Here is a 21,453-nt window from a genome sequence, read left to right on the forward strand (position 1 = left end):
CTATCTTGTTTAAGTGTGAGTTTTGATTTCTTTTTATGTCCTGTTTTCCATTAGACTAGGTGTTTTCCAAAGCTGACAATTATGCCTTCCTCCTGAACTACACAATGTTGATGATGAAAGTAGAGTGATATAGCCAAAAAGCTTAATTAACTGTTTCAAATCATAACTCAGCGGTTCTCAACTTTCAGTTGAGGCAATGCTCGTGAGAAATCTAGGTTTCCAAGTCTGCCGCCTCCCTTGGAGAGGTTAATTCAGGGAGTTTCCACGGGGGTCAGGAGTCTGCCTTTTGAACAAGCGTCCAGTGATTCTGATGCAGTTGGTCTGTGGACCACACTTGGACAAACCCTGATGTGACCGCAGTATTGGGAGTGAAAATAACCATGCCTGTGTTCCAAAACAATAGCAAAGAGTCCTCTGACTTTCGGTGAACAAAGGGTCCTAGGAGTTTGGCTTAGTGATTACAAGTTGACCTTTCCTTCAAGGGTATACAGAGAAAACCGTGTGAATGAGCAGATCCTGGGTAGCAATTAATAGACATGAAAGATTTTTTTTTAAGAAGTTTTACCAAAATTACAGATGTGAAAAGATTTTTGAGAAATTACCTCATCTGTCCAACCTTGAGAGCTGAGTGAAACCTACGCCATTGTATATGGATGAAATTTTATTCCGATTCCAAAAGACATGTAGTAAAGTATATTCTTTTGGTGAAACTAACCTTAGCTGAACAGTGGAGCTTAGTTTAAAAATCACGTTTTGGGGGGCTTCCCTGGTGGCTCGGTGGAAAGAACCTGCCTGCCAATGCAGGAGACACGACTTCAATCCCTGATCCAGGAAGATCCACATGCTGTGAGACAGCGAAGCCCAGATGCTATTGAACCTGTGCTGGAGAGCCCGGGAGCTGCAGCTGCTGGGCCCATGTGCCCCAGCTCCTGAAACCTGGACAACCTAGATAAGCGCCCACGCCCTGCAACGAGAAGCCACCTCAGTGGGAAGCTCTCGCACGGCAACTAGAGAATAGCCCCCACTCACCGCAATGAAGACCCAGCACAGCCATAAACAAAATTCTAAAAAAAGAAGAAAAATTTTTAAAAATCCACATTTTCTCCCCCTCTTGACAAGATTTAGTCTGTCCTTAGACTGAAACAGAAAAAGTGGCTTCTGGACTGAAAAATAATAATATGAAGAATACTTAGTGTCTTCTAGGAAAGACAGGACGTGGTAGGAAAAGTAGACTTGATATGAAGAATTTCTCTCCCCTCCCCCCCAGCAAATAGATATTCTTATTTCATTAAAACCATATTACTCTGTTTTTTTTCATTCAGCAAACGGTTTTTGAGCTTTTACCATGTTAGTCACTGCCCTGAGCTCTCTAGATAAAGTTAATATTTTTAACTTTTAAAATTAAAAACTTGGGATTTGAAGAATTTCTTTGAGTTTTTCATTTTTTGTTCCAGATTTATGCATGTATTAAGTACAATTTTACTTAAAGGTTTTGGTTTTTAGCTTCTGCTACTTGCCTTAGAAATGAGCATAAAGCCATTATTATGTTCTTTTCTCACCATGTTATATTCTGAAGATCTTAGAAGGCACAAGACTTTGTTTATCCCCAAATCCCTTTGCTGACAGTCTCCACCTCTAAAGTACATTCCTGCCACACGGTTCCTCGTATCATGCTCCTTTCCTTTATAGCCCAGCACACTGCCTCTGCTTTTAGACTCTTTCTCATTACCACCTTCCTCCCATGCCAGACCATGAGCTTCATGAGTGTATGGACTCGGGTATCAATAAAGGGAAGTCTTGGTTATGAAACTCTTCATGTCAGAGGAAGGCAAGCAGGTTGGGTAAAGAGACCTAAAATCTTAATCACTTAATTTGAATATGTAGAATTTCTATTTTGGTTTTGTATTGTCTGTTTAAGGTTAATAGTTTAAAGAAATAGAGCTTTGCTTGTTGCAAAGTAATTGGTTCTGCAGGGAAATTTTAATCTAATATTTATAACTTCTACCACTTGATTTAGAAACGAGCATCATGTCACCAACTTGGCATTCTTCTCCCCACAAGGTAAACTCTGAAGGTCAGGGAAAGGACATCATTTTGTGTAAATTAAAACTCCTTTCATGTATATTCCAGCAATGTGTGTGTGTGTGTGTGTGTGTGTGTGTGTGTGGATGTGAAGGCCCATAAGGATATATGTTTATGAGCTTGAACTTTTTTCTTAGCAAGAACACGTCCATGAAATGTATTTTCCTTGATGAGAGTGCAAAAATTGCTAGGAAAAGATACATTTGATTGTTGTGAATGGTTATTCTATTACACCAAATCCATTAGTTCAGAAACTTCTGTCTTACTTTCATCATCTATTAGAAATAGATATTTAAAAACTGACTTGGTGGAAATTCAGTAAAGTTACCCTAAAGTCTGGTTACAGCTTTGAAGTCACCAAAGTGTGGACACTGCTACTGCAGTGGTCTCTGCACACGCATCATCAATGACTGGGTTGGTGGTGACACTGTCTATAATTAGTTCATACCTAGCTCCCATATTCTATGTTTGTTTTTTTTTTTTCTTTTTTTTTCATATTCTATGTTTGACAGTATTTATTCTCATACTTTTCCATAATTAGTGAGGTTGTCAGGATTGCTGCTACATTTATGCCATATATTTCAATAAATACATTTATTATTTTTGGAAAAACAATCTATTTCTGAAACTAACAGATCATTGGTTTTCACTGAGTCACATGCCATGTATCTTTCAGAGGATCATAAAACAGGAGTCGGGGCAGTCATCTGGGCAGAAGGAAAATCTGTAAGTGTGAAATTAATCCTTTATAATCATTTAAACTTGATTTTATTTAACATATTTTGATCTTAAGTGCATGACATTTTATTGACCCATGGGGATTAGTATTTCTTATTAGGGTATTTATTAAGTTCTAAAAACATTTTGTGCTTTCAGCAGTTTTCTGGATAGATATGTTCATTTAGTAAACCTTCATTCAACACCTTCCACAGGACAGGGTAGACTCTGTACCCCCGTGAACAGTGGGAAGTTAAAGGCCACATATTCCACCCTTCATGGCCTTACACAGTCTAGTGATGGAGACAGAGGTGAAAAAGAGATGGGCATATAACTGTAATCATAACATGACGTCGTGAGAGCATAGAGGAGGCCTCTTTCTCTGCTCGGAGAAATAAGTAAAGCATTCTTGGAGGAGGTCAGGTGCTATTAGTCTTGAAGAATGAGGAGGAGTTCATCAGCAGAGCAAGTTAGTGGGACTCGGAGGGTAACACCCAAAGGTAGTGTGTAAGAATATGGGGAAATGCAAGCGATTTGGCACATTGGAATCCAGAATCCTATGTCTAGTAGAGTAGCAAAAAAATTAGGCTGCACCATGAAGAATTTTGTATACCATGGAGAGTTTAGACTCTATCTTTCCGACAGTGGGGATACCCTAGCATAGCACTAACCAGCAGAAATAAAAAGCAAGCCACATATGTGATTTAAAAGTTCTTAGGAGCCTCATTAAAAAAATAAGAAACAGGTGAATTAATTTTAGGAATATACTTAATCACCTTTTGAGAAATATTACCATTTCAGCATGTAACCAATATAAAAATATTGGTTAATATTTTTAATAAAATATTTTGCATTTGAGGAGAGTATTGAGTCTTCATAATTCTGTGTGTATTTTATACCTATTTGTTGTTGTTTAGTCACTTCAGTCATGTCAGACTCTTCTGCGACCCCCTTGCCTGTAGCCCACTAGGCTCCTCTGTCCATGAGACCTTCCAGGCAGGAACCCTGGAGTGGGTTGCCAGTTCCTTCTCCGGGGCATCTTCTGGCACCTCTCGGTTTGTGCTGACCACGTGTGCCTAATGGCTCCTGTACTGGACAGTGAAATCCAAGAATATCTTAAGTGGAAAAATGATCAGATTTGCATTTTAAAAATAAAGTGGGGCTAGACAGGAGGTAGGGAGATTAAGAAAAGAGATGATGAGGACTTGAAATTATGGGGATGTGTTGAGAAGGAATGGAACTAGGAGACAGTAAGTATGATACTGTTGATACTATCACATGAGTAATTATAATATTAATATATTGAAATTTAGTGAGGTTTATAGCATTTTCCAAACTATTATGAACAGGTTTGGTTTATTAAATACTTCACTCTTAGAGTTGATAAAGCATTCATATTAATACCTAGTATGCCACTGACAAGGAGAAAGAAAAATGCCACTTATGTAGGAAGTTCTATTTTATATATATATACACACACACGTAATAGAGGCTCAGTAAACATAAAGATGAAAGGAAAATAGATTATTTATTTTCCAACTATATATATAATAGCACATGTTTAACCCCAAACAGAAATTGTTCAAAATATTTTTAGAATTTCTGACTTGCTAGCCAGCAGCACAGCACAGAACATATAATAAGTTAACAATAATTTATAATAATACAGAATACCTGCTCTGTATGGACCACTATAATAGGTGTGCTTTAAGGGCCAGAAAGAGGGTATAAAAACATGGTTTCTGTTCTCCAGGATTTTATAACCTATCAGGGAGGGATGTCTGAGTCAAGTGAAAGAGCTTGTGAATTAAGCGAGTGTTTAACTAACTGCTAAAATGAAGGACTGTCTCGATATTACATACTAGAGATGGGCACCCGTGCGAACGTGGCGCTGCAAGCGGTGCGGAGCGTGCTGGCGCGGTCAGCAGCCTGCGCTCCATGTGGGCCCCCAGCGCGCTGCTCGCCGAGGCCCTGGGGACGGCGGGCGGGTGCCATCCGGGCGCTGCGCAGCGGCCCTGCGCTGCTGTCGGTGCGGAAATTCACAGAAAAACACGAATGGGTAACAACAGAAAACGGTGTTGGAACAGTAACAGCGGGAATCAGCAATTTTGCACAGGAAGCTTTGGGAGATGTTAGGTACTGTAGTCTTCCTGAAGTTGGGACAAAGTTGAACAAACAAGAGGAGTTTGGTGCTTTGGAAAGTGTGAAAGCTGCTGGTGAACTCTATTCCCCTCTATCAGGAGAAGTAACTGAAATTAATACAGCTCTAGCAGAAAATCCAGAACTTGTCAACAGGTCTTGTTATGAAGATGGTTGGCTGATCAAGATGACATTCAGTAACCCTTCAGAACTAGATGAACTAACGAATGAAGAAGCTTATGAGAAATACATAAAATCTATTGAGGAATGAAAATAGAACCCCTAAATAAACTACTTTGAAACAACTTAATCTAGCATAGTTGCCTTAAATTAGTGGTGGATAGATACTTAAAAAGAACTTTTAGCAAAAGAAACTACTTGCAACAATGTTTCCTGAAGAAAATACCTCTTAACTTTCTAATGCCTTCAGATAAACACTGTGCATCTTTTCCACAGCATCCTGTGATTTTTAGGCTAGGCTCCAGTTATAATATTCAGAATTCCTGAAAATTATCTCTGATAAAACTAATTACAAAAATTATGTAATTCAAGGATAACATGGTTATCGTATACCTTATATGACATTGTAACTTGCTTACAGCTATCCTTGGATTTGGGTCAAAATGATCTTCCCACTAGAAATAACTGCCAGTGGAGAAAAGTTTGTTAGTTGTATAGTGTCCAGTGAAGAATATTACTGTCTTAATTTTGCAATATACTGTGTTTGCTGGTGCTATTTTTATACAGTGAAGCAACAGCCTTGCAGGAGAATAAACAATTTAATAAAATATTCAACTTCTTAATCATGGGGAAAAAATATATACATATATACTAGAGATGATCAGCCTGCTTGAAATTTAACTTTGACAAGATCACCCTGCTGAAGGAAAATCTAATACTGTATTTTTCTGATGGCTCAGTTTATCACTGTTGTTCATTGTTGAGTCACTGAGTTGTGTCCGACTCTTTGCGACCCCATGGACTATAGCAGTCCAGGCTTCCCTGCCCTTCCCTATCTCCCAGAGCTTGCTCAAACTCATGTCCATTGAGTCAGTGATGCCATCCAACCATCTCATCCTCTGTCGTCCCCTTCTCCTCCCGCCCTCAGTTCTTCCCAGCATCAGGGTCTTTCCAATGAGTCGGCTCTTTGCATCAGGTGGTCACAGTATTGGCACTTCAGCTTCAGTCCTTGCAATGAATATTCAAGATTGATTTTCTGTGGGATTGACTGGTTTGATCTCCTTGCTGTCCATGGGACTCCTGAGAGTCTTCTCCAGCACCACAATTTGAAAGCATCAGTTCTTCAGCACTCAGCCTTCTTTATGGTCCAACTCTCACATCCATACATGACTACTGGAAAAACCATAGCTTTGACTATACAGACCTTTGTCAGCCAAGTCTCTGCTTTTCAATATGCTGTCTAGGTTTGCCATAGCTTTATAGTGTATTATGGAAAAGTGAATCCGTTATACAAAGTGTGACACTAGGCTTTAAAGATACAATGTAAGATGTCATTTCAGAATGTTGAACACAGCTTTGTTGGTTCGCTCACTTTCCATAGAGAAGTTGTGATGGGACAGGCGCCATGTACTTCATAGGATGCGGTTATAATGCTTTTCCTGTTGGATCCGAGTATGCTGACTTCCCGCACATGGATGACAAGCAGAAAGACAGAGAAATAAGGAAATTCAGATACATCGTGCATGCGGAACAGAATGCCTTAACATTTAGGTATGAAATCCGTTTATGTATATTTTGTATAAAATGTAGTAAGGGTTAGTTGAAATTAGCTTTCATTTTGCTGTAACTTATTGCCTTTTTAAAAATTCCAAGAAATATCATTTTCAGAAGTATAGCTCCGGTCATACTTGGTTTTTGCTACATGATCAGAGACCATTGTCAGGGATCCTCCAGGCCTTCAAATTTATTGAGCAAATCTTTTTTTCCTTTCTTCCTTCTCTCTCCAGGATAAAACTGCTTAAAGTTTGTCCTTAGGGTCTTGCATATTTCTGCATTATAAGATCACCTTTGTTTTCTAAATTCTGAGCATGTATTTATGAATATATAGATATTATTATGAACCAAATTGCTTTAACATAGTTTTTGTTAGAGATTATCACTGGCATTACCTCCTTTCAATGTTAATTTAGATAATTTCCACAAATCTTTCTCAGCATTTACCATTTAGTGGGTGCTCTTGGGAGATTCAAATCTGTATGAGTCATGGTTTCTGTCCTGAGGAGTTTATAGTCCAGTGTGGGATATAAGACTGTACTCAACCTAACATGATCAGTTGTGTGGGAAGGGCCAACACAAAGTGGGTGGAAATTCAGGGGCTGCAGTAGATGGAGGGGGAGTGTGAGGGAAGACCTTTATGGAGAAACTGGCATTTGAGCTGAGCTTTAAAGATTTGGTAGGACTATGGCAATTGAAGATGCTTACTTGAAGGGAAACCATTCTTGCCTGAGGCATAGCAGTGGGCTAGAAGTCGGAAAGTGCTTGTGTGTTTAGGAACATAGATGTTCCAGTTAGGCTGGACCACAGGCTAGCTTGGGACTGACAAGGGAGGACCTCGAGTTTAGACCTCATTTGGTAGTAGTGGAAAGACATTGACAGAGCTACAGTAATGGTTACTTCAGTTACAGGTATATGGTTTGAACAGGCTAGATGCATACAATTCTGCTTCCCTGGTCCAGGGGAACAGAATGAGACTCTAAACTGAGGATATGGATGTGGAAGGCTAGTGATGGGGAGCATAAGACCGAGAGCTTTGTAAACCACAGAACCGAGAAGTACAATGCCTCTATCCTCAGTCCTAAACTACCCCGGCGTGCAGAATTTCACTACACAGGCTTTTTTCCTTGAACTCTTCATTAGATTTACTTGCTTCATTTTGTCAAATCCAAGTGTTTGTTAAATTATCCTATGTGAGGTAAAAGCAGTAAGGGAACTATAACTCAAAACAGAACTCTAACATTAATCAATTTAGTAAGCATTTATTAAATATCTGTGAGGCATCAGATGAGAGGTAGACCTTCTAGCTACCAGGATGACTTAATGTCTAATCATACATGGGACATTCTCAGGGAAGGCATTAGTTCTGGCCCATAATTCTAGCTTTATAAAGAGTTTCCTACTTAGAAAGCATTATTCTGTCTGTTTTCTTTTCTTTTGTAGTCTAAATAGTGAAAATCTTGGCATTGACTAATTCAGCAAGAAAAAGGTTTGATCATTATTGTATATAATATTGTAAATCTGTTTCCAAAGTGGCTCAATTTTAATGTTTCAAGATATTTCTAAAACATAACTTATCCTTTTAGAAGCTACCCTCCTAATTTTTTCATATGTATATATATTTTTGTAGGTGTCAAGAAATAAAACCAGAAGAAAAAAGTATGATTTTTGTGACCAAGTGCCCTTGTGATGAATGTGTACCCTTAATTAAAGGTGCAGGCATAACACAAATCTATGCAGGGGATGTAGATGTTGGAAAAAAGAAGGCAGACATCTCTTACATGAGATTTGGGGAACTTGAAGGTGTCAGCAAATTTACAGTAAGTAGATACACATTTTTTTCAAATATACTTCATATTATGTTGATAGCTGTTGTTTAGTCACTAAGTCATGTCCAACTGTTTTGTGACCCCCATGGGCTGTAGCCCGCCAGGCTCCTCTGTCCGTGGGATTTTCCAGGCAAGAATACTGGAGTAGGTTGTCATTTCCTCCTTCTGGGAATCTTCTCAACCAAGGGATCGAACCCATGTCCCCTGCACTGGGAGGCGAACTCTACCACTGAGCCACCTGGGAAGCCCATGTTGTTAAGTTGCTCTGCTGCATATTTTAAACTAGTGATTCTTACCCTTTTAAAGAGTTTCAACAAAATTTTATCATTGAGTTTATTTTTATGTGCAAGCACTTGCCTAGTCACAAATGTTCAGCTTAGGATCTGCCTTCTGAATATATGTCTCTAGAGAGAGAATTTTACCTTGACCTGGTGCTGTGCTGTGCCTAGGCTCTCGTGTCGTCCTCTGGGACCCTATGGACTGTGGCCCGTCAGGCTCCTCTGTCCATGGGGATTCTCCAGGCAAGAATACTGGAGAGGGTTGCCATGCCCTCCTCCAGGATATCTTCCCAATCCAGGGATCCAACCCAAGTCTCATATCACAGGTGGATTCTTTACCAGCTGAGCTACCAGGGAAGCCCTTGACCTTACAGACCTTGAATTAGTTGGTTCTATAGTGCCATCTGGTGGCTAACAAAAGAAAGTCCCTGACCCACCTCTTCCCGCAGCCTTTTTTTTTTAAAATTCAGTAGTTCAGTTCAGTTCAGTCATTCAGTTGTGTCCGACTCTTTGCAGCCCCATGAACCGCAGCATGCCAGGCCTCCCTGTCCATCACCAACTCCCAGAGTCCACCCAAACCCATGTCCATTGAGTTGGTGATGCCATCCAGCCATCTCATCCTCTGTTGTCCCCTTCTCCTCCTGCCCCCAATCCCTCCCAGCATCAGGGTCTTTTCAAATGAGTCAGTTGTTCGCATCAGGTGGCCAAAGTATTGGAGTTTCAGCTTCAGCATCAGTCCTTCCAATGAACACCCAGGACTGATCTCCTTTAGAATGGACTGGTTGGGTCTCCTTGCAGTCCAAGGGACTCTCAAGAGTCTTCTCCAACACCACAGTTCAAAAGCATCAGTTCTTCAGCACTCAGCTTTCTTTATAGTCCAACTCTCACATCCGTACATGACTACTGGAAAAACCATAGCCTTGACTAGATGGACCCTTGTTGGCAAAGTAATGTCTCAGCTTTTTAATATGCTGTCTAGGTTGATCATAACTTTTCTTCCAAGGAGGAAACGTCTTTTAGTTTCATGGCTGCAGCCACCATCTGCAGTGATTTTGGAGCCCCCCAAAATAAAGTCTGCCACTGTTTCCACTGTTTCCCCATCTATTTGCCATGAAGTGATGGGACCAGATGCCATGATCTTCGTTTTCTGAATGTTGAACTTTAAGCCAACTTAAATTCAGTAGTAGAGCGTAATAGATACAGGTGAACATAATTTAAAGTTTAAGATTACACAAAAGAAGGAGACACAGACACACACAGACACACACACACACACACACACACACACACACACATGCATTTCTCATGAGAAAAATCAGGAAAAAATTAGAAGCAATTAGTATTTGATATTTCCAAAGAACTGCTGACGTGGTAACTGTTTTGTGGAAAACTTAGAACTTTAATTCCTCATGGTTTTTTTTAACTACTCTGGTTTCTAAAAACCTTTCTCTTTTTAGAAATAATCTCAAGCATGCGGAAAAGTTACAAAAACACTACGAAGAATTTTTTCCAGAAACACTTGAGAGCTAAGTTGTTGCCATGATGCCAAGTCACTCTTAAATACTTTCATGTGTATTTCCTCAAACAGTAGATTATCCTACATAACCACAATACAACCACAAAACTCAGGAAATTTTCATTGATCCGTTGCTACTATTTAATCCACAGAGTTCAGTGGGTTTACCAGTTGTCCCAGTAAAGTTCTTTATAGCAAAAGGATCCTGTCCAGAATTGTGTGTTGCTTTTTAATGATAATTCTGGCACTTAATGTAACTTTTATATGCTATAGTTTGCGGTTAAGTACAAAAAGCATATAATAGAACTGTTTATAGATTTCAACTTGACTTTTCTGTTTGAGTCCAGGGTGCCTGGAACATATAAAGCACCTAAAAAATACTTACTAAACCATACATATAAGATTCTCTAAGAATTTCGATCCTTAATCATCAGTCATATCTTCAGGGTCATCCAAAATTGTTATTAGGGCTTGGTTGGTATGACACACTAACTTTTCTTACTGTTTTAAGCTGTTTGGATATTTGAAAGCACAATGCTGAAATGCTATTTATTAAAACCTTCTTAAACATATACATAAAATGTTTGTGTCCTTTTATAGTGGCAACTGAATCCATCAAGAACTGGTGTTCTTGAGCAAAATGAGCCTGAAGGCAGAGAGAGTAAGTATCTACAAGTCCTTTATTGAGGTTGATTTTGTTGCTAAGAAAAGAAAAATAGTGACTTGTAATGATCAGGTGTTGGAAATTGCTGTGGTTGGAGGTGAGCATATTCTTTTTGCAGATTAGATTTTTGCCGTTCAGTTTGTGCACAGACACTTGTGTATCGACTGTATGCTCGATGTCATGGGAAGTGCTGATTAATGACTAGTCCTATGGACTCTGCAGTTTAATACAAATAATCATGCACAAATTGAATTTATAAATTAAATTTATATGAGACTAGGCAACAGTGCTCTTCTATACCAAAACAAAAGCCTCTTGAGCAGTTAGAAAGGAAAAATACATATAATTAATACAGATGGGTCTAGAGCCAAATTATGAGGCTATGTAGATTCTTGTTAGGGTAAAGCCACATTAGCTCAGATTGGTCAGAGAACAGAAATGTCCTGGTTATTTTAATACTCTAATTAAGAGTCATCACAGATACCATAAATGAATTATTAGTCTTCAGAGTTTTACTGTGTATATATTAACACGTATTTTTAATGTAATATAGTTTTTAGGAGACCTTGCAATTCCTCATGTGTATTGTTTTGAATATGAATTATTACTGTACAATATTATTTTAAAATATTAGTTATGTTATCTTTATGTTTGGATTCAAGGTAAGTAGAAGTTCAATATAATAAGTGAAATTTTCTTGATAATAACAGTGATTTGATTACTCTGAAAAATCAGTAACTATGAAAGTCTTTATGAAAATAATGTCTATGTGAACATCCTGATTTTCTGTGTTCTAACTTAGCTTTATTTTATTCAGGTAGTGAAATTTTAATTTGCAGTCTGGAAAAAAATACATATCCACTCCATCTTTCTTTTTAAAAATTTATCAGGGGGGAAAAAAGTAGTTAAAGATGAAAGGAAAAAATATGGATCTGATTAAAGAATATGTATTCAATAATAGTGTTTGAGGGGGGTGAGTTAATATTCCCTGTTGTTAGGGAGAAGACACAAAAAAGCATTAAACATAAAATATGAATTCATTTATCTGTGTTAAAATAAAGAACATCTGTTTGTCAAAAGATAGCATTAAAAGAGTACAAAGGCAAGCCATGAAAGGGGAGATTTTTGCCAATTACAATCAAGAGTCTGGTAGCCAGGATTCCCTGTCCCTAGATCACTAAGGTAAGGGTGACATGCTGTGGGGGGATGTCCTGAGGTGGGAAGGAGGGGTCGTGATGGCGAGGGGATGAGAGGAATGCTTTCATTTTGCTGGTAATGCTTTATTTCTTGACCTGGGTGATGGTTAAATATGTTTGCTTTATGACTGTCCACTGAACTGCAGGTTTATGTTTTATATGTAGTTTTTAACAAGTGTTTTATACCAGTAAATAATATCCTTATCTCTTTTTCAATTTTATAAGAGCTTGATTGAGGTATAATCCATATACCATAAATTTGCCCTTTTAAAGTACAGAATTGGGTGGGTTTTGGTAGATTCAGAGTTGTGTAACCATCACCACAGCCTTCATTTCACAATTTTCCTTCAGCTCAAAAAGAATCCCCTTACCCATTTGTTAGTTATCCCTGTTTGCTCCTGCCTCCAGCCCCAGGCCACCACGAATCTACTTTGGTCTTTGGATTCATATATTCTGGTCATTGATTTTAGATCGTTCCTCTTTTCTCATATATACATTCACTTTCTCTCTAGCATTTCTCTAGCGTTTCTTCCACTGAATGGAAGAAATTTTGATAAGTTGCATTTTTATTTAGTTCAAAATATTAAAAATTTTTTTTTCCATTTATTTTTATTAGTTGGAGGCTAATTACTTTACAATATTGTAGTGGTTTTTGTCATACATTGACATGAATCAGCCATGGATTTACATGTATTCCCCATCCGGATCCCCCCTCCCACCTCCCTCTCCACCCGATTCCTCTGGGTCCAAAATATTTTAAAATTTATCTTGGGGGTTTTTTTTTGTTGGTTTTTTTTTACTCATTTGTTATTTAGCAATGTATTATTTAACTTCCACATATATTTTGAGATTTCCCAGTTATGTTTCTATTAGTCTTTTCTAGTTTAATTATATTGTGGTCTGAGAGCAGACATTGTATGATTTCTATCCTTTTAAATTTATTAGGGTGTGTTTTATGGCCCAGAATGTGGTCTCTCTTGGTGAACATTCCATGTGAGGTTAAGAACAATGTGTATTTTGCTATTGTTGGATGAAGTAGTCCGTGGTTGTCAATTATATACAGTTGATTAATGGTTGAGTTCATGTGAGAATGGGTAAAAGATAGTTAAAGGTATTTCACAACAGAAGAAACACAGACATCTAATAAACACATGAAAAAATGCTCAGGCTCATTAGCAGTCATGGGAATGCAAATTAAAATCACTGCAACAGTGTTCACACCATTTGCTGTACCTACTAGAGTTGCAGAATTAAAGTTTGACGACAGCAAGTGCTGGTGAGGAGGTGGGTCATTAAAACCTTTGTGTATTGCTGGCTGGACTGAAAATGTGCACAGCCACCTTGGGAAAGCAGTTTAATGTTATCTTTGTAAAACTGAAGGTGTGTATGCTCCATGACCCAGCAATTTGACCTCTAAGCATATGCCCTAGGAAAACTCTTACATGTTTTGTAGGAAAGGCAGAGATAGATAATACATTGCAACATTGCTCTTAAAAGCAAAAACTGGAAATAGCACAAAAATTTATCTCTGGAAATTAAAATATTACAGTGGAATATTATAAAGCAGTGAAAGTAAAATGAATTACATCTACATTCTTGAATATTGATGGATCTTAGAAATATAATGCTAAATGGAAAAATCAAGTTTCAAAAGACTAAATACATTATAATGCAACTTCTATATAAAGTTGAACAAGAAGGCAAATAGTGTACTGGTTAGTACATGTGGCAAAATTATTCCTAAGAAGCAATGGAATGATAAATGATTCAGCACAGTGGTTACTTCTGTATAAGGGAGAAAGAGGGATGGGATTAGACTGGGGGGCACATGGGAAGTGGTAACATTCTAGTTTTGCGGGTTGGGTAGTAGGTTCTTGAGCAAACTCTGGGAAAGAGTGGAGGACAGAGGAGCCTGGGGTGAAAGAGTCGAACACAGCTTAGCAAGTGAACAACAACAAAGTAGGTTCTTGAGTGTTAATTTATTATTAGGCTTTAGGACTCCCATCTATATCACACACAGTCTTTTTTTAATGTTTCCAATATTACATAATAAGAGAGAAGGCTTTCCAGATCTATTCTCCCTGCACCCTGATCCAGGTGTCCTTAAGACTAAGAAGAGTGAGGTGAGCACAGAGGCTTGGAGGGCAGGGAGATCCCTGGAGAGACAGAAAGCAGCAGGATAAAAGGAGACTTTCAGAGGTGGTGGGTATACTTACCATCTTAACCATGGCGGTGGATTCTTCGATGTGTGCTTGTGTTGAAACCCATCACATTGTGCACTTTACACACACACAGCATGTGTCCCAGGAAAGCCAGGGAAATCAGGTCATGGGGTGAAGTGGAAGCCAGGCCCATTTCCCACCTGACCAAGCTGATGAGTCTGCTTGCCTTCTGGTGGGGGAGCGTGGGGATGGCGGGGTGTCCCCTCACATCTCCCTGCCCCGCAGACGGCTCCCTTCTCTCCCTGGACAACAGATGGGTCATGTTGTCTCCTCCAGCCTAACAGTAATAACTTTTCCCCAAAAAAAGTTTTGTGAATTGTCTATACACTGTTGATGAATCCAGTTTGGAAAAGGTCAGATACATTGTGAGTGACTTATCTAGAGTCTGTTCTTTAACAGTTGAGAATTTTAAAGATAAAATCAATATGCCCTTTTTCATTTTTATTTTTTAAATAATCCTCTTTAGCTTAAGCATTATTTTGATCTTACAGCCTCTGACTTTAACAAATGCTCATTTCTTTGAAGTGACGTTTTCCTGACGTTAAGTTGTTCTTGACCGCCAGATGGCGTGTTGGGACCCGTACCCCTGGAGGAAGAACCGCACCAGAACAAGAAGCTGCGTCTTTCAAACCACTAAGAAGTCTTGTCTGAACGAGGGCTGAAGGCCTCAAGAATTTTTATTGCACTTTTAAAATCCAGTCTTGTTAACTCAGAAAATAAGAATGGATTTTGTAAATAGTTGAAAAAAATTTTTAAAGGAAGCTAATTTATTATTAGCATACAAATGATACTAATATTTTTATTTAGATTTATTTGTATGTTTTCCAGAGTACAGTGGTGTGTTCTTTTCTTACACTGAAGGAAGTGTCAATCATTTCATGAGACCAGTTCAGTTGGCTACAGGGATTGATTTCTCCTGGTCTTAGCTTTAGGGGATCCAGTCTGAAAGGGGCTGGTTCATTGGAGGTTCTCATCTCAGCAGAGAAGTACACACCTTTTCAGAAATATTAATCCCTTTGGATTATGAAGGTGATAATTAGTAATCTACTCCAGGGAAATGAACAGCAACCTGACCATTTTTATGTCAATGTGTGACTTACCAAAAGGCCCCATTTATACCCAAAGCTTTCTGGTAATCAGAATTTACTTGATTAGCATGGAGTCATAAAAATGAATTTGGTGGACCTGGGCTCCATCATGAAAGTGTGTTCCTAACAAGGTTATTCATTTTTTTCAGTCTTTCAGTATGTAAAAATCATCATCACTTGTTGGACTCTGGTATTACATCACTGGTTCGGGGTAGCAATAGGAAGATAGCTTTATTCTCAGACAATATTATTCTCTGATCTCACTGACTCTTGAAACCACTAACAAGAGAAGAAATATTTGAGTCTGGAATTCCATTCATAAATGCTGCCCATTATCCCCTCCATATAATTAGCAGAGAGCATTTCAGGGCTTTGAATGGAAGGCCTTACAAAAACATTTGCAAACCATAAGAATACTGAAAGTCTTGCTGGTAAACATGATGGTCAGTTCAGTTATTTTCCAAATTGCTCTTCATGAGTCCTCTCATTTTTTATTTGTTGAGGAAAATTTCAGAAGATTAGCCCAAAGATGAAGGCACAGGCTTTGTACTTCCCTGGAGATAGGGAGGGAGCCGCATGGCCGATGGCCCGCAGGCAGGCCTGGGGTGTGACGTGCTCTGTGCAGGGAGTCAGCTTCAGCTCTGCTGTCGCCCACTTTCTTCCCAGGGTGTCTCAGATCCTCACAGGGCCTCCTGCCAGCCTCAGGAGGGTGCACAGGACAACCCGCACGTGGACTGGTGCCCCTGTTTGGACAGCAGCCCGCTCAGCCTGTGTGTGTGTGTAAATTTTTTTTTTTTTAACTGCTAAATCTAGTGCCTGCAACAGTGTCTAGCACATAACAGGCATTCAATAAATATTTGTTGACTGAATGACTGCTGGACACTGGCTAGACCCTGGAGATGAGACGTGTAAGAAATGCTCCCTGACCTCAAGAAGCTTGCAGTCTAGTGACAGATGTAAGCGTAAAGTCACGTATTAATGACAGTGCTTCTCAGACCGGGGTCCCTGGACCAACAGCGTTAGCCTCATCTGGGGACTTGTTAGAAGTGCTCATTGTTAATCCCTAACCCAGACCTGTTGAATCAAACTCCGGGGCTGGGGCCAGCATTCCCTCAAGGTGACTCTGAGGACCTTCAAGGTTGAGAACTGCCCTGTGGATGCAACTGAAGGAACAGTGGTAGAAGGAACACCCAAGAGGACAGGCAGACACTCGGGTGAGTCACAGAAGAAGGGCCTGTAGAAGTGGAGGCCCTGAAGGGGCTGCAGGGAGTAGTCAGGGGAACAGTGAGGGTGAGATGAACATCTGAGAAAGTAATGGAGATGGGTGGTCACCCTGGGAAGTAGGAAAGGGAAGGGAAGTAGGAAAGGGAAGCAACTGGGAACTCACGCAAAGATTGCTATCCTGTACCAGGAGCCCCCTGGGGCAGCTGCTGCTGCTGCTGCTAAGTCGCTTCAGTCGTGTCAGACTCTGTGCGACCCATAGACGGTAACCCACCAGGCTCCCCCGTCCCCGGGATTCTCCAGGCAAGAACACTGGAGTGGGCTGCCATTTCCTTCTCCAGTGCATGAAAGTGAAAAGTGAAAGTGAAGTCGCTCAGTCCTGTCCAACTTCTAGCAACCCCATGGACTGCAGCCTACCAGGCTCCTCCGTCCATGGGATGTTTCAGGCAAGAGTACTGGAGTGGGGTGCCATTGCCTTCTCCGCCTGGGACAGCAGTACTGCCTAAAACCTAGTCACCCACAGTCAAGAGGGCTCACCCCTCAGGCTGAGAAATCGGAACTTGCCCTTAAAAATACATCATCATTAATTTCAAAGACTGGAAAGACGATAGTAAATGCATACTTTGAAAAAGAGCTCTGCATTTGTTTACTGCCAAGGACAACAGCTGTGCCGACTGGAGGTGGGGTGAGTGCGGGCCTGGCTCGGCCCTCGGCTGTCAGTGGGGTGTATGAAGGTTTACCTGTATCAGATCACTGCCAACGCTTTTTCTTTTATTCGGCTTTTCCATGGGTTTCTCTTCCTCAGTTACTTAATGAGTTTGAGAATACACCTTCTCGTAAATCTTTCTCGGTTTATGCATGAACAGTTGAGCTTTCAGATCTACCACAGCAGTCTGCTTTTAACCCACTTTAGAGCTATGTTTTGAAGTTCTGGTATTGCCAAGAGTGGCCACTTAGCATTGAGCTGTGGCTATTACTTCTGCTTCTTAAGGTCAAGGAACAGTTTAGAACCTTCATTTCATGTGTCATATTAAAGGGTTTTTCTGCGATCATTTAGAATTATTACATATTTTTTACATATAAGAAGAGTAAAAAGCCCTATTAATCAGTACCAGTTGAAAACAAGGCCTGTTTAAAATGGAATACCCTTTAGAAATGCGTCCATAAAATGTGTTTACCCTATTCAATTACTGCACTTAAAGAGACTCAGATTTCAAAGGAACTTAGATCTCATCTATTTAGAATACTCCTCTGCAGAACTGGAAGCACAAGTGTCCAGAAGGTGAATGATTTCTTAAAGTCTAGCTCAGGATGTCACAAGGGCCTAAATCAGTATCGGCTTTGGTTTTTTTCTCTCTACATTTTCAGTTTTGTTTTTAATGTCAGTGCTCATTTGTCCTGTACCTGTTGACGTATTAGCTGATTTTAACTTGTGTGTGACAGTAATAAAAGACTTCTGTCATTGTAAATTAAGTCATTTTTTAAGTAAAATTACACCTACACATTCTAAATGAGCAAAATAGATCTATAAACCTTTCTTTGAAACAGTAAAACCCACTCTGTCTTCTGTATCACCCTTCCCCAGAGGCCACCAGGCTCAAGGCTTTTAGCTGATTTACTTTGTATTTGTCTCCAAATCACATGTTCCTTAATAGTGTTTCAGTTTTAGGTATTTTCTTTTGAATTTCCATCATGGAAGGGCTTTCTTTCACCTCCCTCTCCTCTGCACACACTACCATCTCTCCATCCTCCCAATATTCTTTCAATTTGGTTGCATCAGTATTCATTGTTTGGTATTATGACTGTAAGTGCTACTCACAGCTTTATCACGTTGTGTACTGTGATGACTTTCTGTATAAAATGTATTTTCATGCATTTCAAATTTGTCTTTTCTACGCGGGGCTGTGGGGACATTGATTTTGTATATTTTATTGCTAACCTGTAACCAAACTCTTCTGCCAGCTGTGTAACCTTCTCTCGGTATTCAAGCACATTGCTGCTGCTGCTAAGTCGCTTCAGTCATGTCCGACTCTGTGCGACCCCATAGACGGCAGCCCACCAGGCTCCCCCGTCCCTGGGATTCTCCAGGCAAGAACACTGGAGTGGGTTGCCATTTCCTCCAATGCATGAAAGTGAAAAGTGAAAGTGAAGTCGCTCAGTCGTGTCTGACTCTTAGCGACCCCATGGATTGCAGCCTACCAGGCTCCTCCGTCCATGGGATTTTCCAGGCAAGAGTACTGGAGTGGGGTGCCATTGCCTTCTCCGATTCAAGCACATTGGGTGTCCTAAAAAGGTTTTCTTACTGAAGACGTCCCTCCCGGAGCTTCTGACCACCTCCAGCCTGGGCTGATCAGTCACTGGACCTTCTGCACTGCTGTCTTCCCGGGTTCGCCCTCCTCGGCGCTCCTGGGATGGGAGAGGGTGGGGACAGAGGCATCCTCCACCTTCTTGAACTGGAACCCCCAGAATCCAGACTTTTTCTCAGTTGGGCGGGCATATCTTTGAGAAGGTCCCTGAGAAAAGGTCATGGTGGTGAGATGACTGTCAGAACAGACTGTTGCTGGGAACAGTTTCAATACTGTGAGTACCTGTGAATGTCTTTATTCTGCCCTCAATTTAGATAGTTTGTTGGGTGTAGAATTCTAGGTTGGGAATAACCGCCTCCCCCGACCCTGCCTCAGAATTCTGAAGGCCCTGTTTCATGATCCTGGTTACACTGCTTGAATGAGTTTCAAGGTTTGGGCTGTCAGTCAGACTCACCAGATTCAAAGAGGGCCACCAGGCAACATATCTCGGGACAGTATAGAGCAGAGCACAGCCTCATGCACCACCGCACGTTCCCAGGCAGAGCGTCCGCCTGTCATTACAGAGTCCTCTCTTCTGTCTGTCCTGAGCTTATGTTTAAAACAAAGAAAACCAAGACTTCACTCTCATTTTATGATTTCAGGGGCATAAACAGAGGTAAATTAATGTTTGTTCACTCCTCCATTTTCATATTTTCTGTAATGTTTTGGCTTTAAGCATGAAATTCCTTTCCTGCAGTCATTTTATTTATTTATTTTTATTTTTTTCCTGCAGTCATTTTAAATAATTAATGTATTTAGTATAAATGGGCTCAGTTGCTTCAGTCGTGTCTAACTCTTTGCGACCCTATGGACTGTAGCCCACCAGGCTCCTCAGTCCATGGGATTCTTCAGGCTCCTCTCTCCATGGGAGTGGGTTGCCATGCCTTCATCCAGGGGACCTTCCCAACCCAGGGATCGAACCCACATCTCCTGCATTGCAGGCAGATTCTTTACCGCTGAAGCACCAGGGAAGCCCATTTAGTACAAATAGCCACCCCCTAATATTATGTATCTTTCCCCTGGGGATAAGCCCCAGAGATATTGTGTCAGAGGAGTATGTGTTCTTCTGATGAGGGCTATTTTTAGACGATGAAGGTGAGGAAGGAATACCTGAAAAATAACAGATTTTCTAAAATACAATCTTTGGGGATAAAAAATTAAAATCTATTCAATACCACTATAGCATTTGGGTGTCTATTTGTTATTTCTGATTGTATATTTTAAAAGGCTTGAAAATAGAAAACATTTGACCAGGCTAACCATGTATTTTGGTTCATATTAAACATCTGCTGGAATTGGTCCACTAGATGGCTTCAGGCTCAAGTTTACTTGCACAGTATATATCTGATAGAATTAATGCCTCAAATATACAAAGAACTCATAAAAATCAACATTAATAGAACAAAGCACCCAGTTTAAAAAACTGAGCAGGGGATCTGAAGAGACAAATTTTCCAAAGAAAATATACAGATGATCAACAGGCACATGAAAAGATGCCCAGCATCATTCACCAGAGAAATGCAAATCAAAATCACAAGAAGATACCATCTCACAGTTGTCAGAATATTGTTATCAAAAACACAATAACAGATGACAACAGAGAAAAGGTAACCATCATTCACTCTTGGTGGGAAGGAAATTGGTATAGTCACAGTGGAAAAAATTGGAAAAAAAAAGTATGCTATTGCTCAAAAAAAAATAAAAATAGATCTACCATATATTTTAGGAATTCCATTTCTGGTTATTTATCTGAAAAAATCAAAGCAATCATCAGGAAATATATATGCACCAATACAATCACAGCAGCATTATTTACAATAGCCAACCCAAGAGCCCATTCATGGATAAAGAAGATTATACATACATACATATGCACAACAGGATATTACTCAGCCACAGAAAAGAATGAAATCTTGCTAGTTGAGACAACGTGAATATATCTCTAGAGGGTACTATGCTAAGTTAAAATAAGACTTAGAAAAACAATTATTGTATGACTTCAATTATTGGTGTAATCTAAGAATCAAAGCAAATGAACAGATAACAAAACAGAAACAGATTTGTAAATACAAAGGGAAAAGTAGGTAGTCACCATGGAGGGGAGTGGGAAGAGGGAAGAAACAGCTGAGGGAGATCAAGAGGTACAGACTTCCAGAGGCAAAAGAACAGTCTTGGGTATGAGATTTGAGAAATGTAGTTAATAGTTATGTAATACTTAACTATGTATGATGACACACAGAGACTTACTGTATTGATCATTTTGAAATGTCCAGAAATATCTAATTGCTATGTTGGGCAACCAGAACTACCAGTGTCGTAGGTCAATTATAGTTCAACAAATGAACTCAGAGTAAAAGAGATTTGTGGTTACCAGATGCAGGGTACTCCAGGTTACAGGCAAATTTGGCCTTACAGTACAGAG

The 21,453-nt window shown here is 39.8% G+C and overlaps 2 protein-coding genes across 3 annotated transcripts in view; both read left to right on the forward strand.

Moving 5' to 3' along the window:
* CDADC1 (cytidine and dCMP deaminase domain containing 1) overlaps positions 1-20,208 on the forward strand; it is a 33,769-nt gene extending 13,561 nt beyond the window's left edge. For both annotated transcript variants that reach the window (XM_061133476.1, XM_061133475.1), the window contains 5 exons: positions 2,759-2,808; positions 6,500-6,669; positions 8,303-8,492; positions 10,896-10,956; positions 14,941-20,208. In XM_061133476.1, coding sequence (XP_060989459.1) covers positions 2,759-2,808; positions 6,500-6,669; positions 8,303-8,492; positions 10,896-10,956; positions 14,941-15,014 — 545 coding nt within the window. In that variant the 3' untranslated portion in view covers positions 15,015-20,208. The remainder of the gene's footprint in view (positions 1-2,758; positions 2,809-6,499; positions 6,670-8,302; positions 8,493-10,895; positions 10,957-14,940) is intronic.
* LOC133049664 (glycine cleavage system H protein, mitochondrial-like) lies at positions 4,667-5,230 on the forward strand. The gene has a single exon (XM_061133822.1). It carries the CDS (start codon positions 4,667-4,669, stop codon positions 5,207-5,209), a length of 543 nt encoding a protein of 180 aa, XP_060989805.1. The 3' UTR covers positions 5,210-5,230.
* Positions 20,209-21,453: the final 1,245 nt, after the last annotated feature.

The sequence above is a fragment of the Dama dama genome, chromosome 30 (assembly GCF_033118175.1).
Source record: "Dama dama isolate Ldn47 chromosome 30, ASM3311817v1, whole genome shotgun sequence".
NCBI lineage: Eukaryota > Metazoa > Chordata > Mammalia > Artiodactyla > Cervidae > Dama > Dama dama.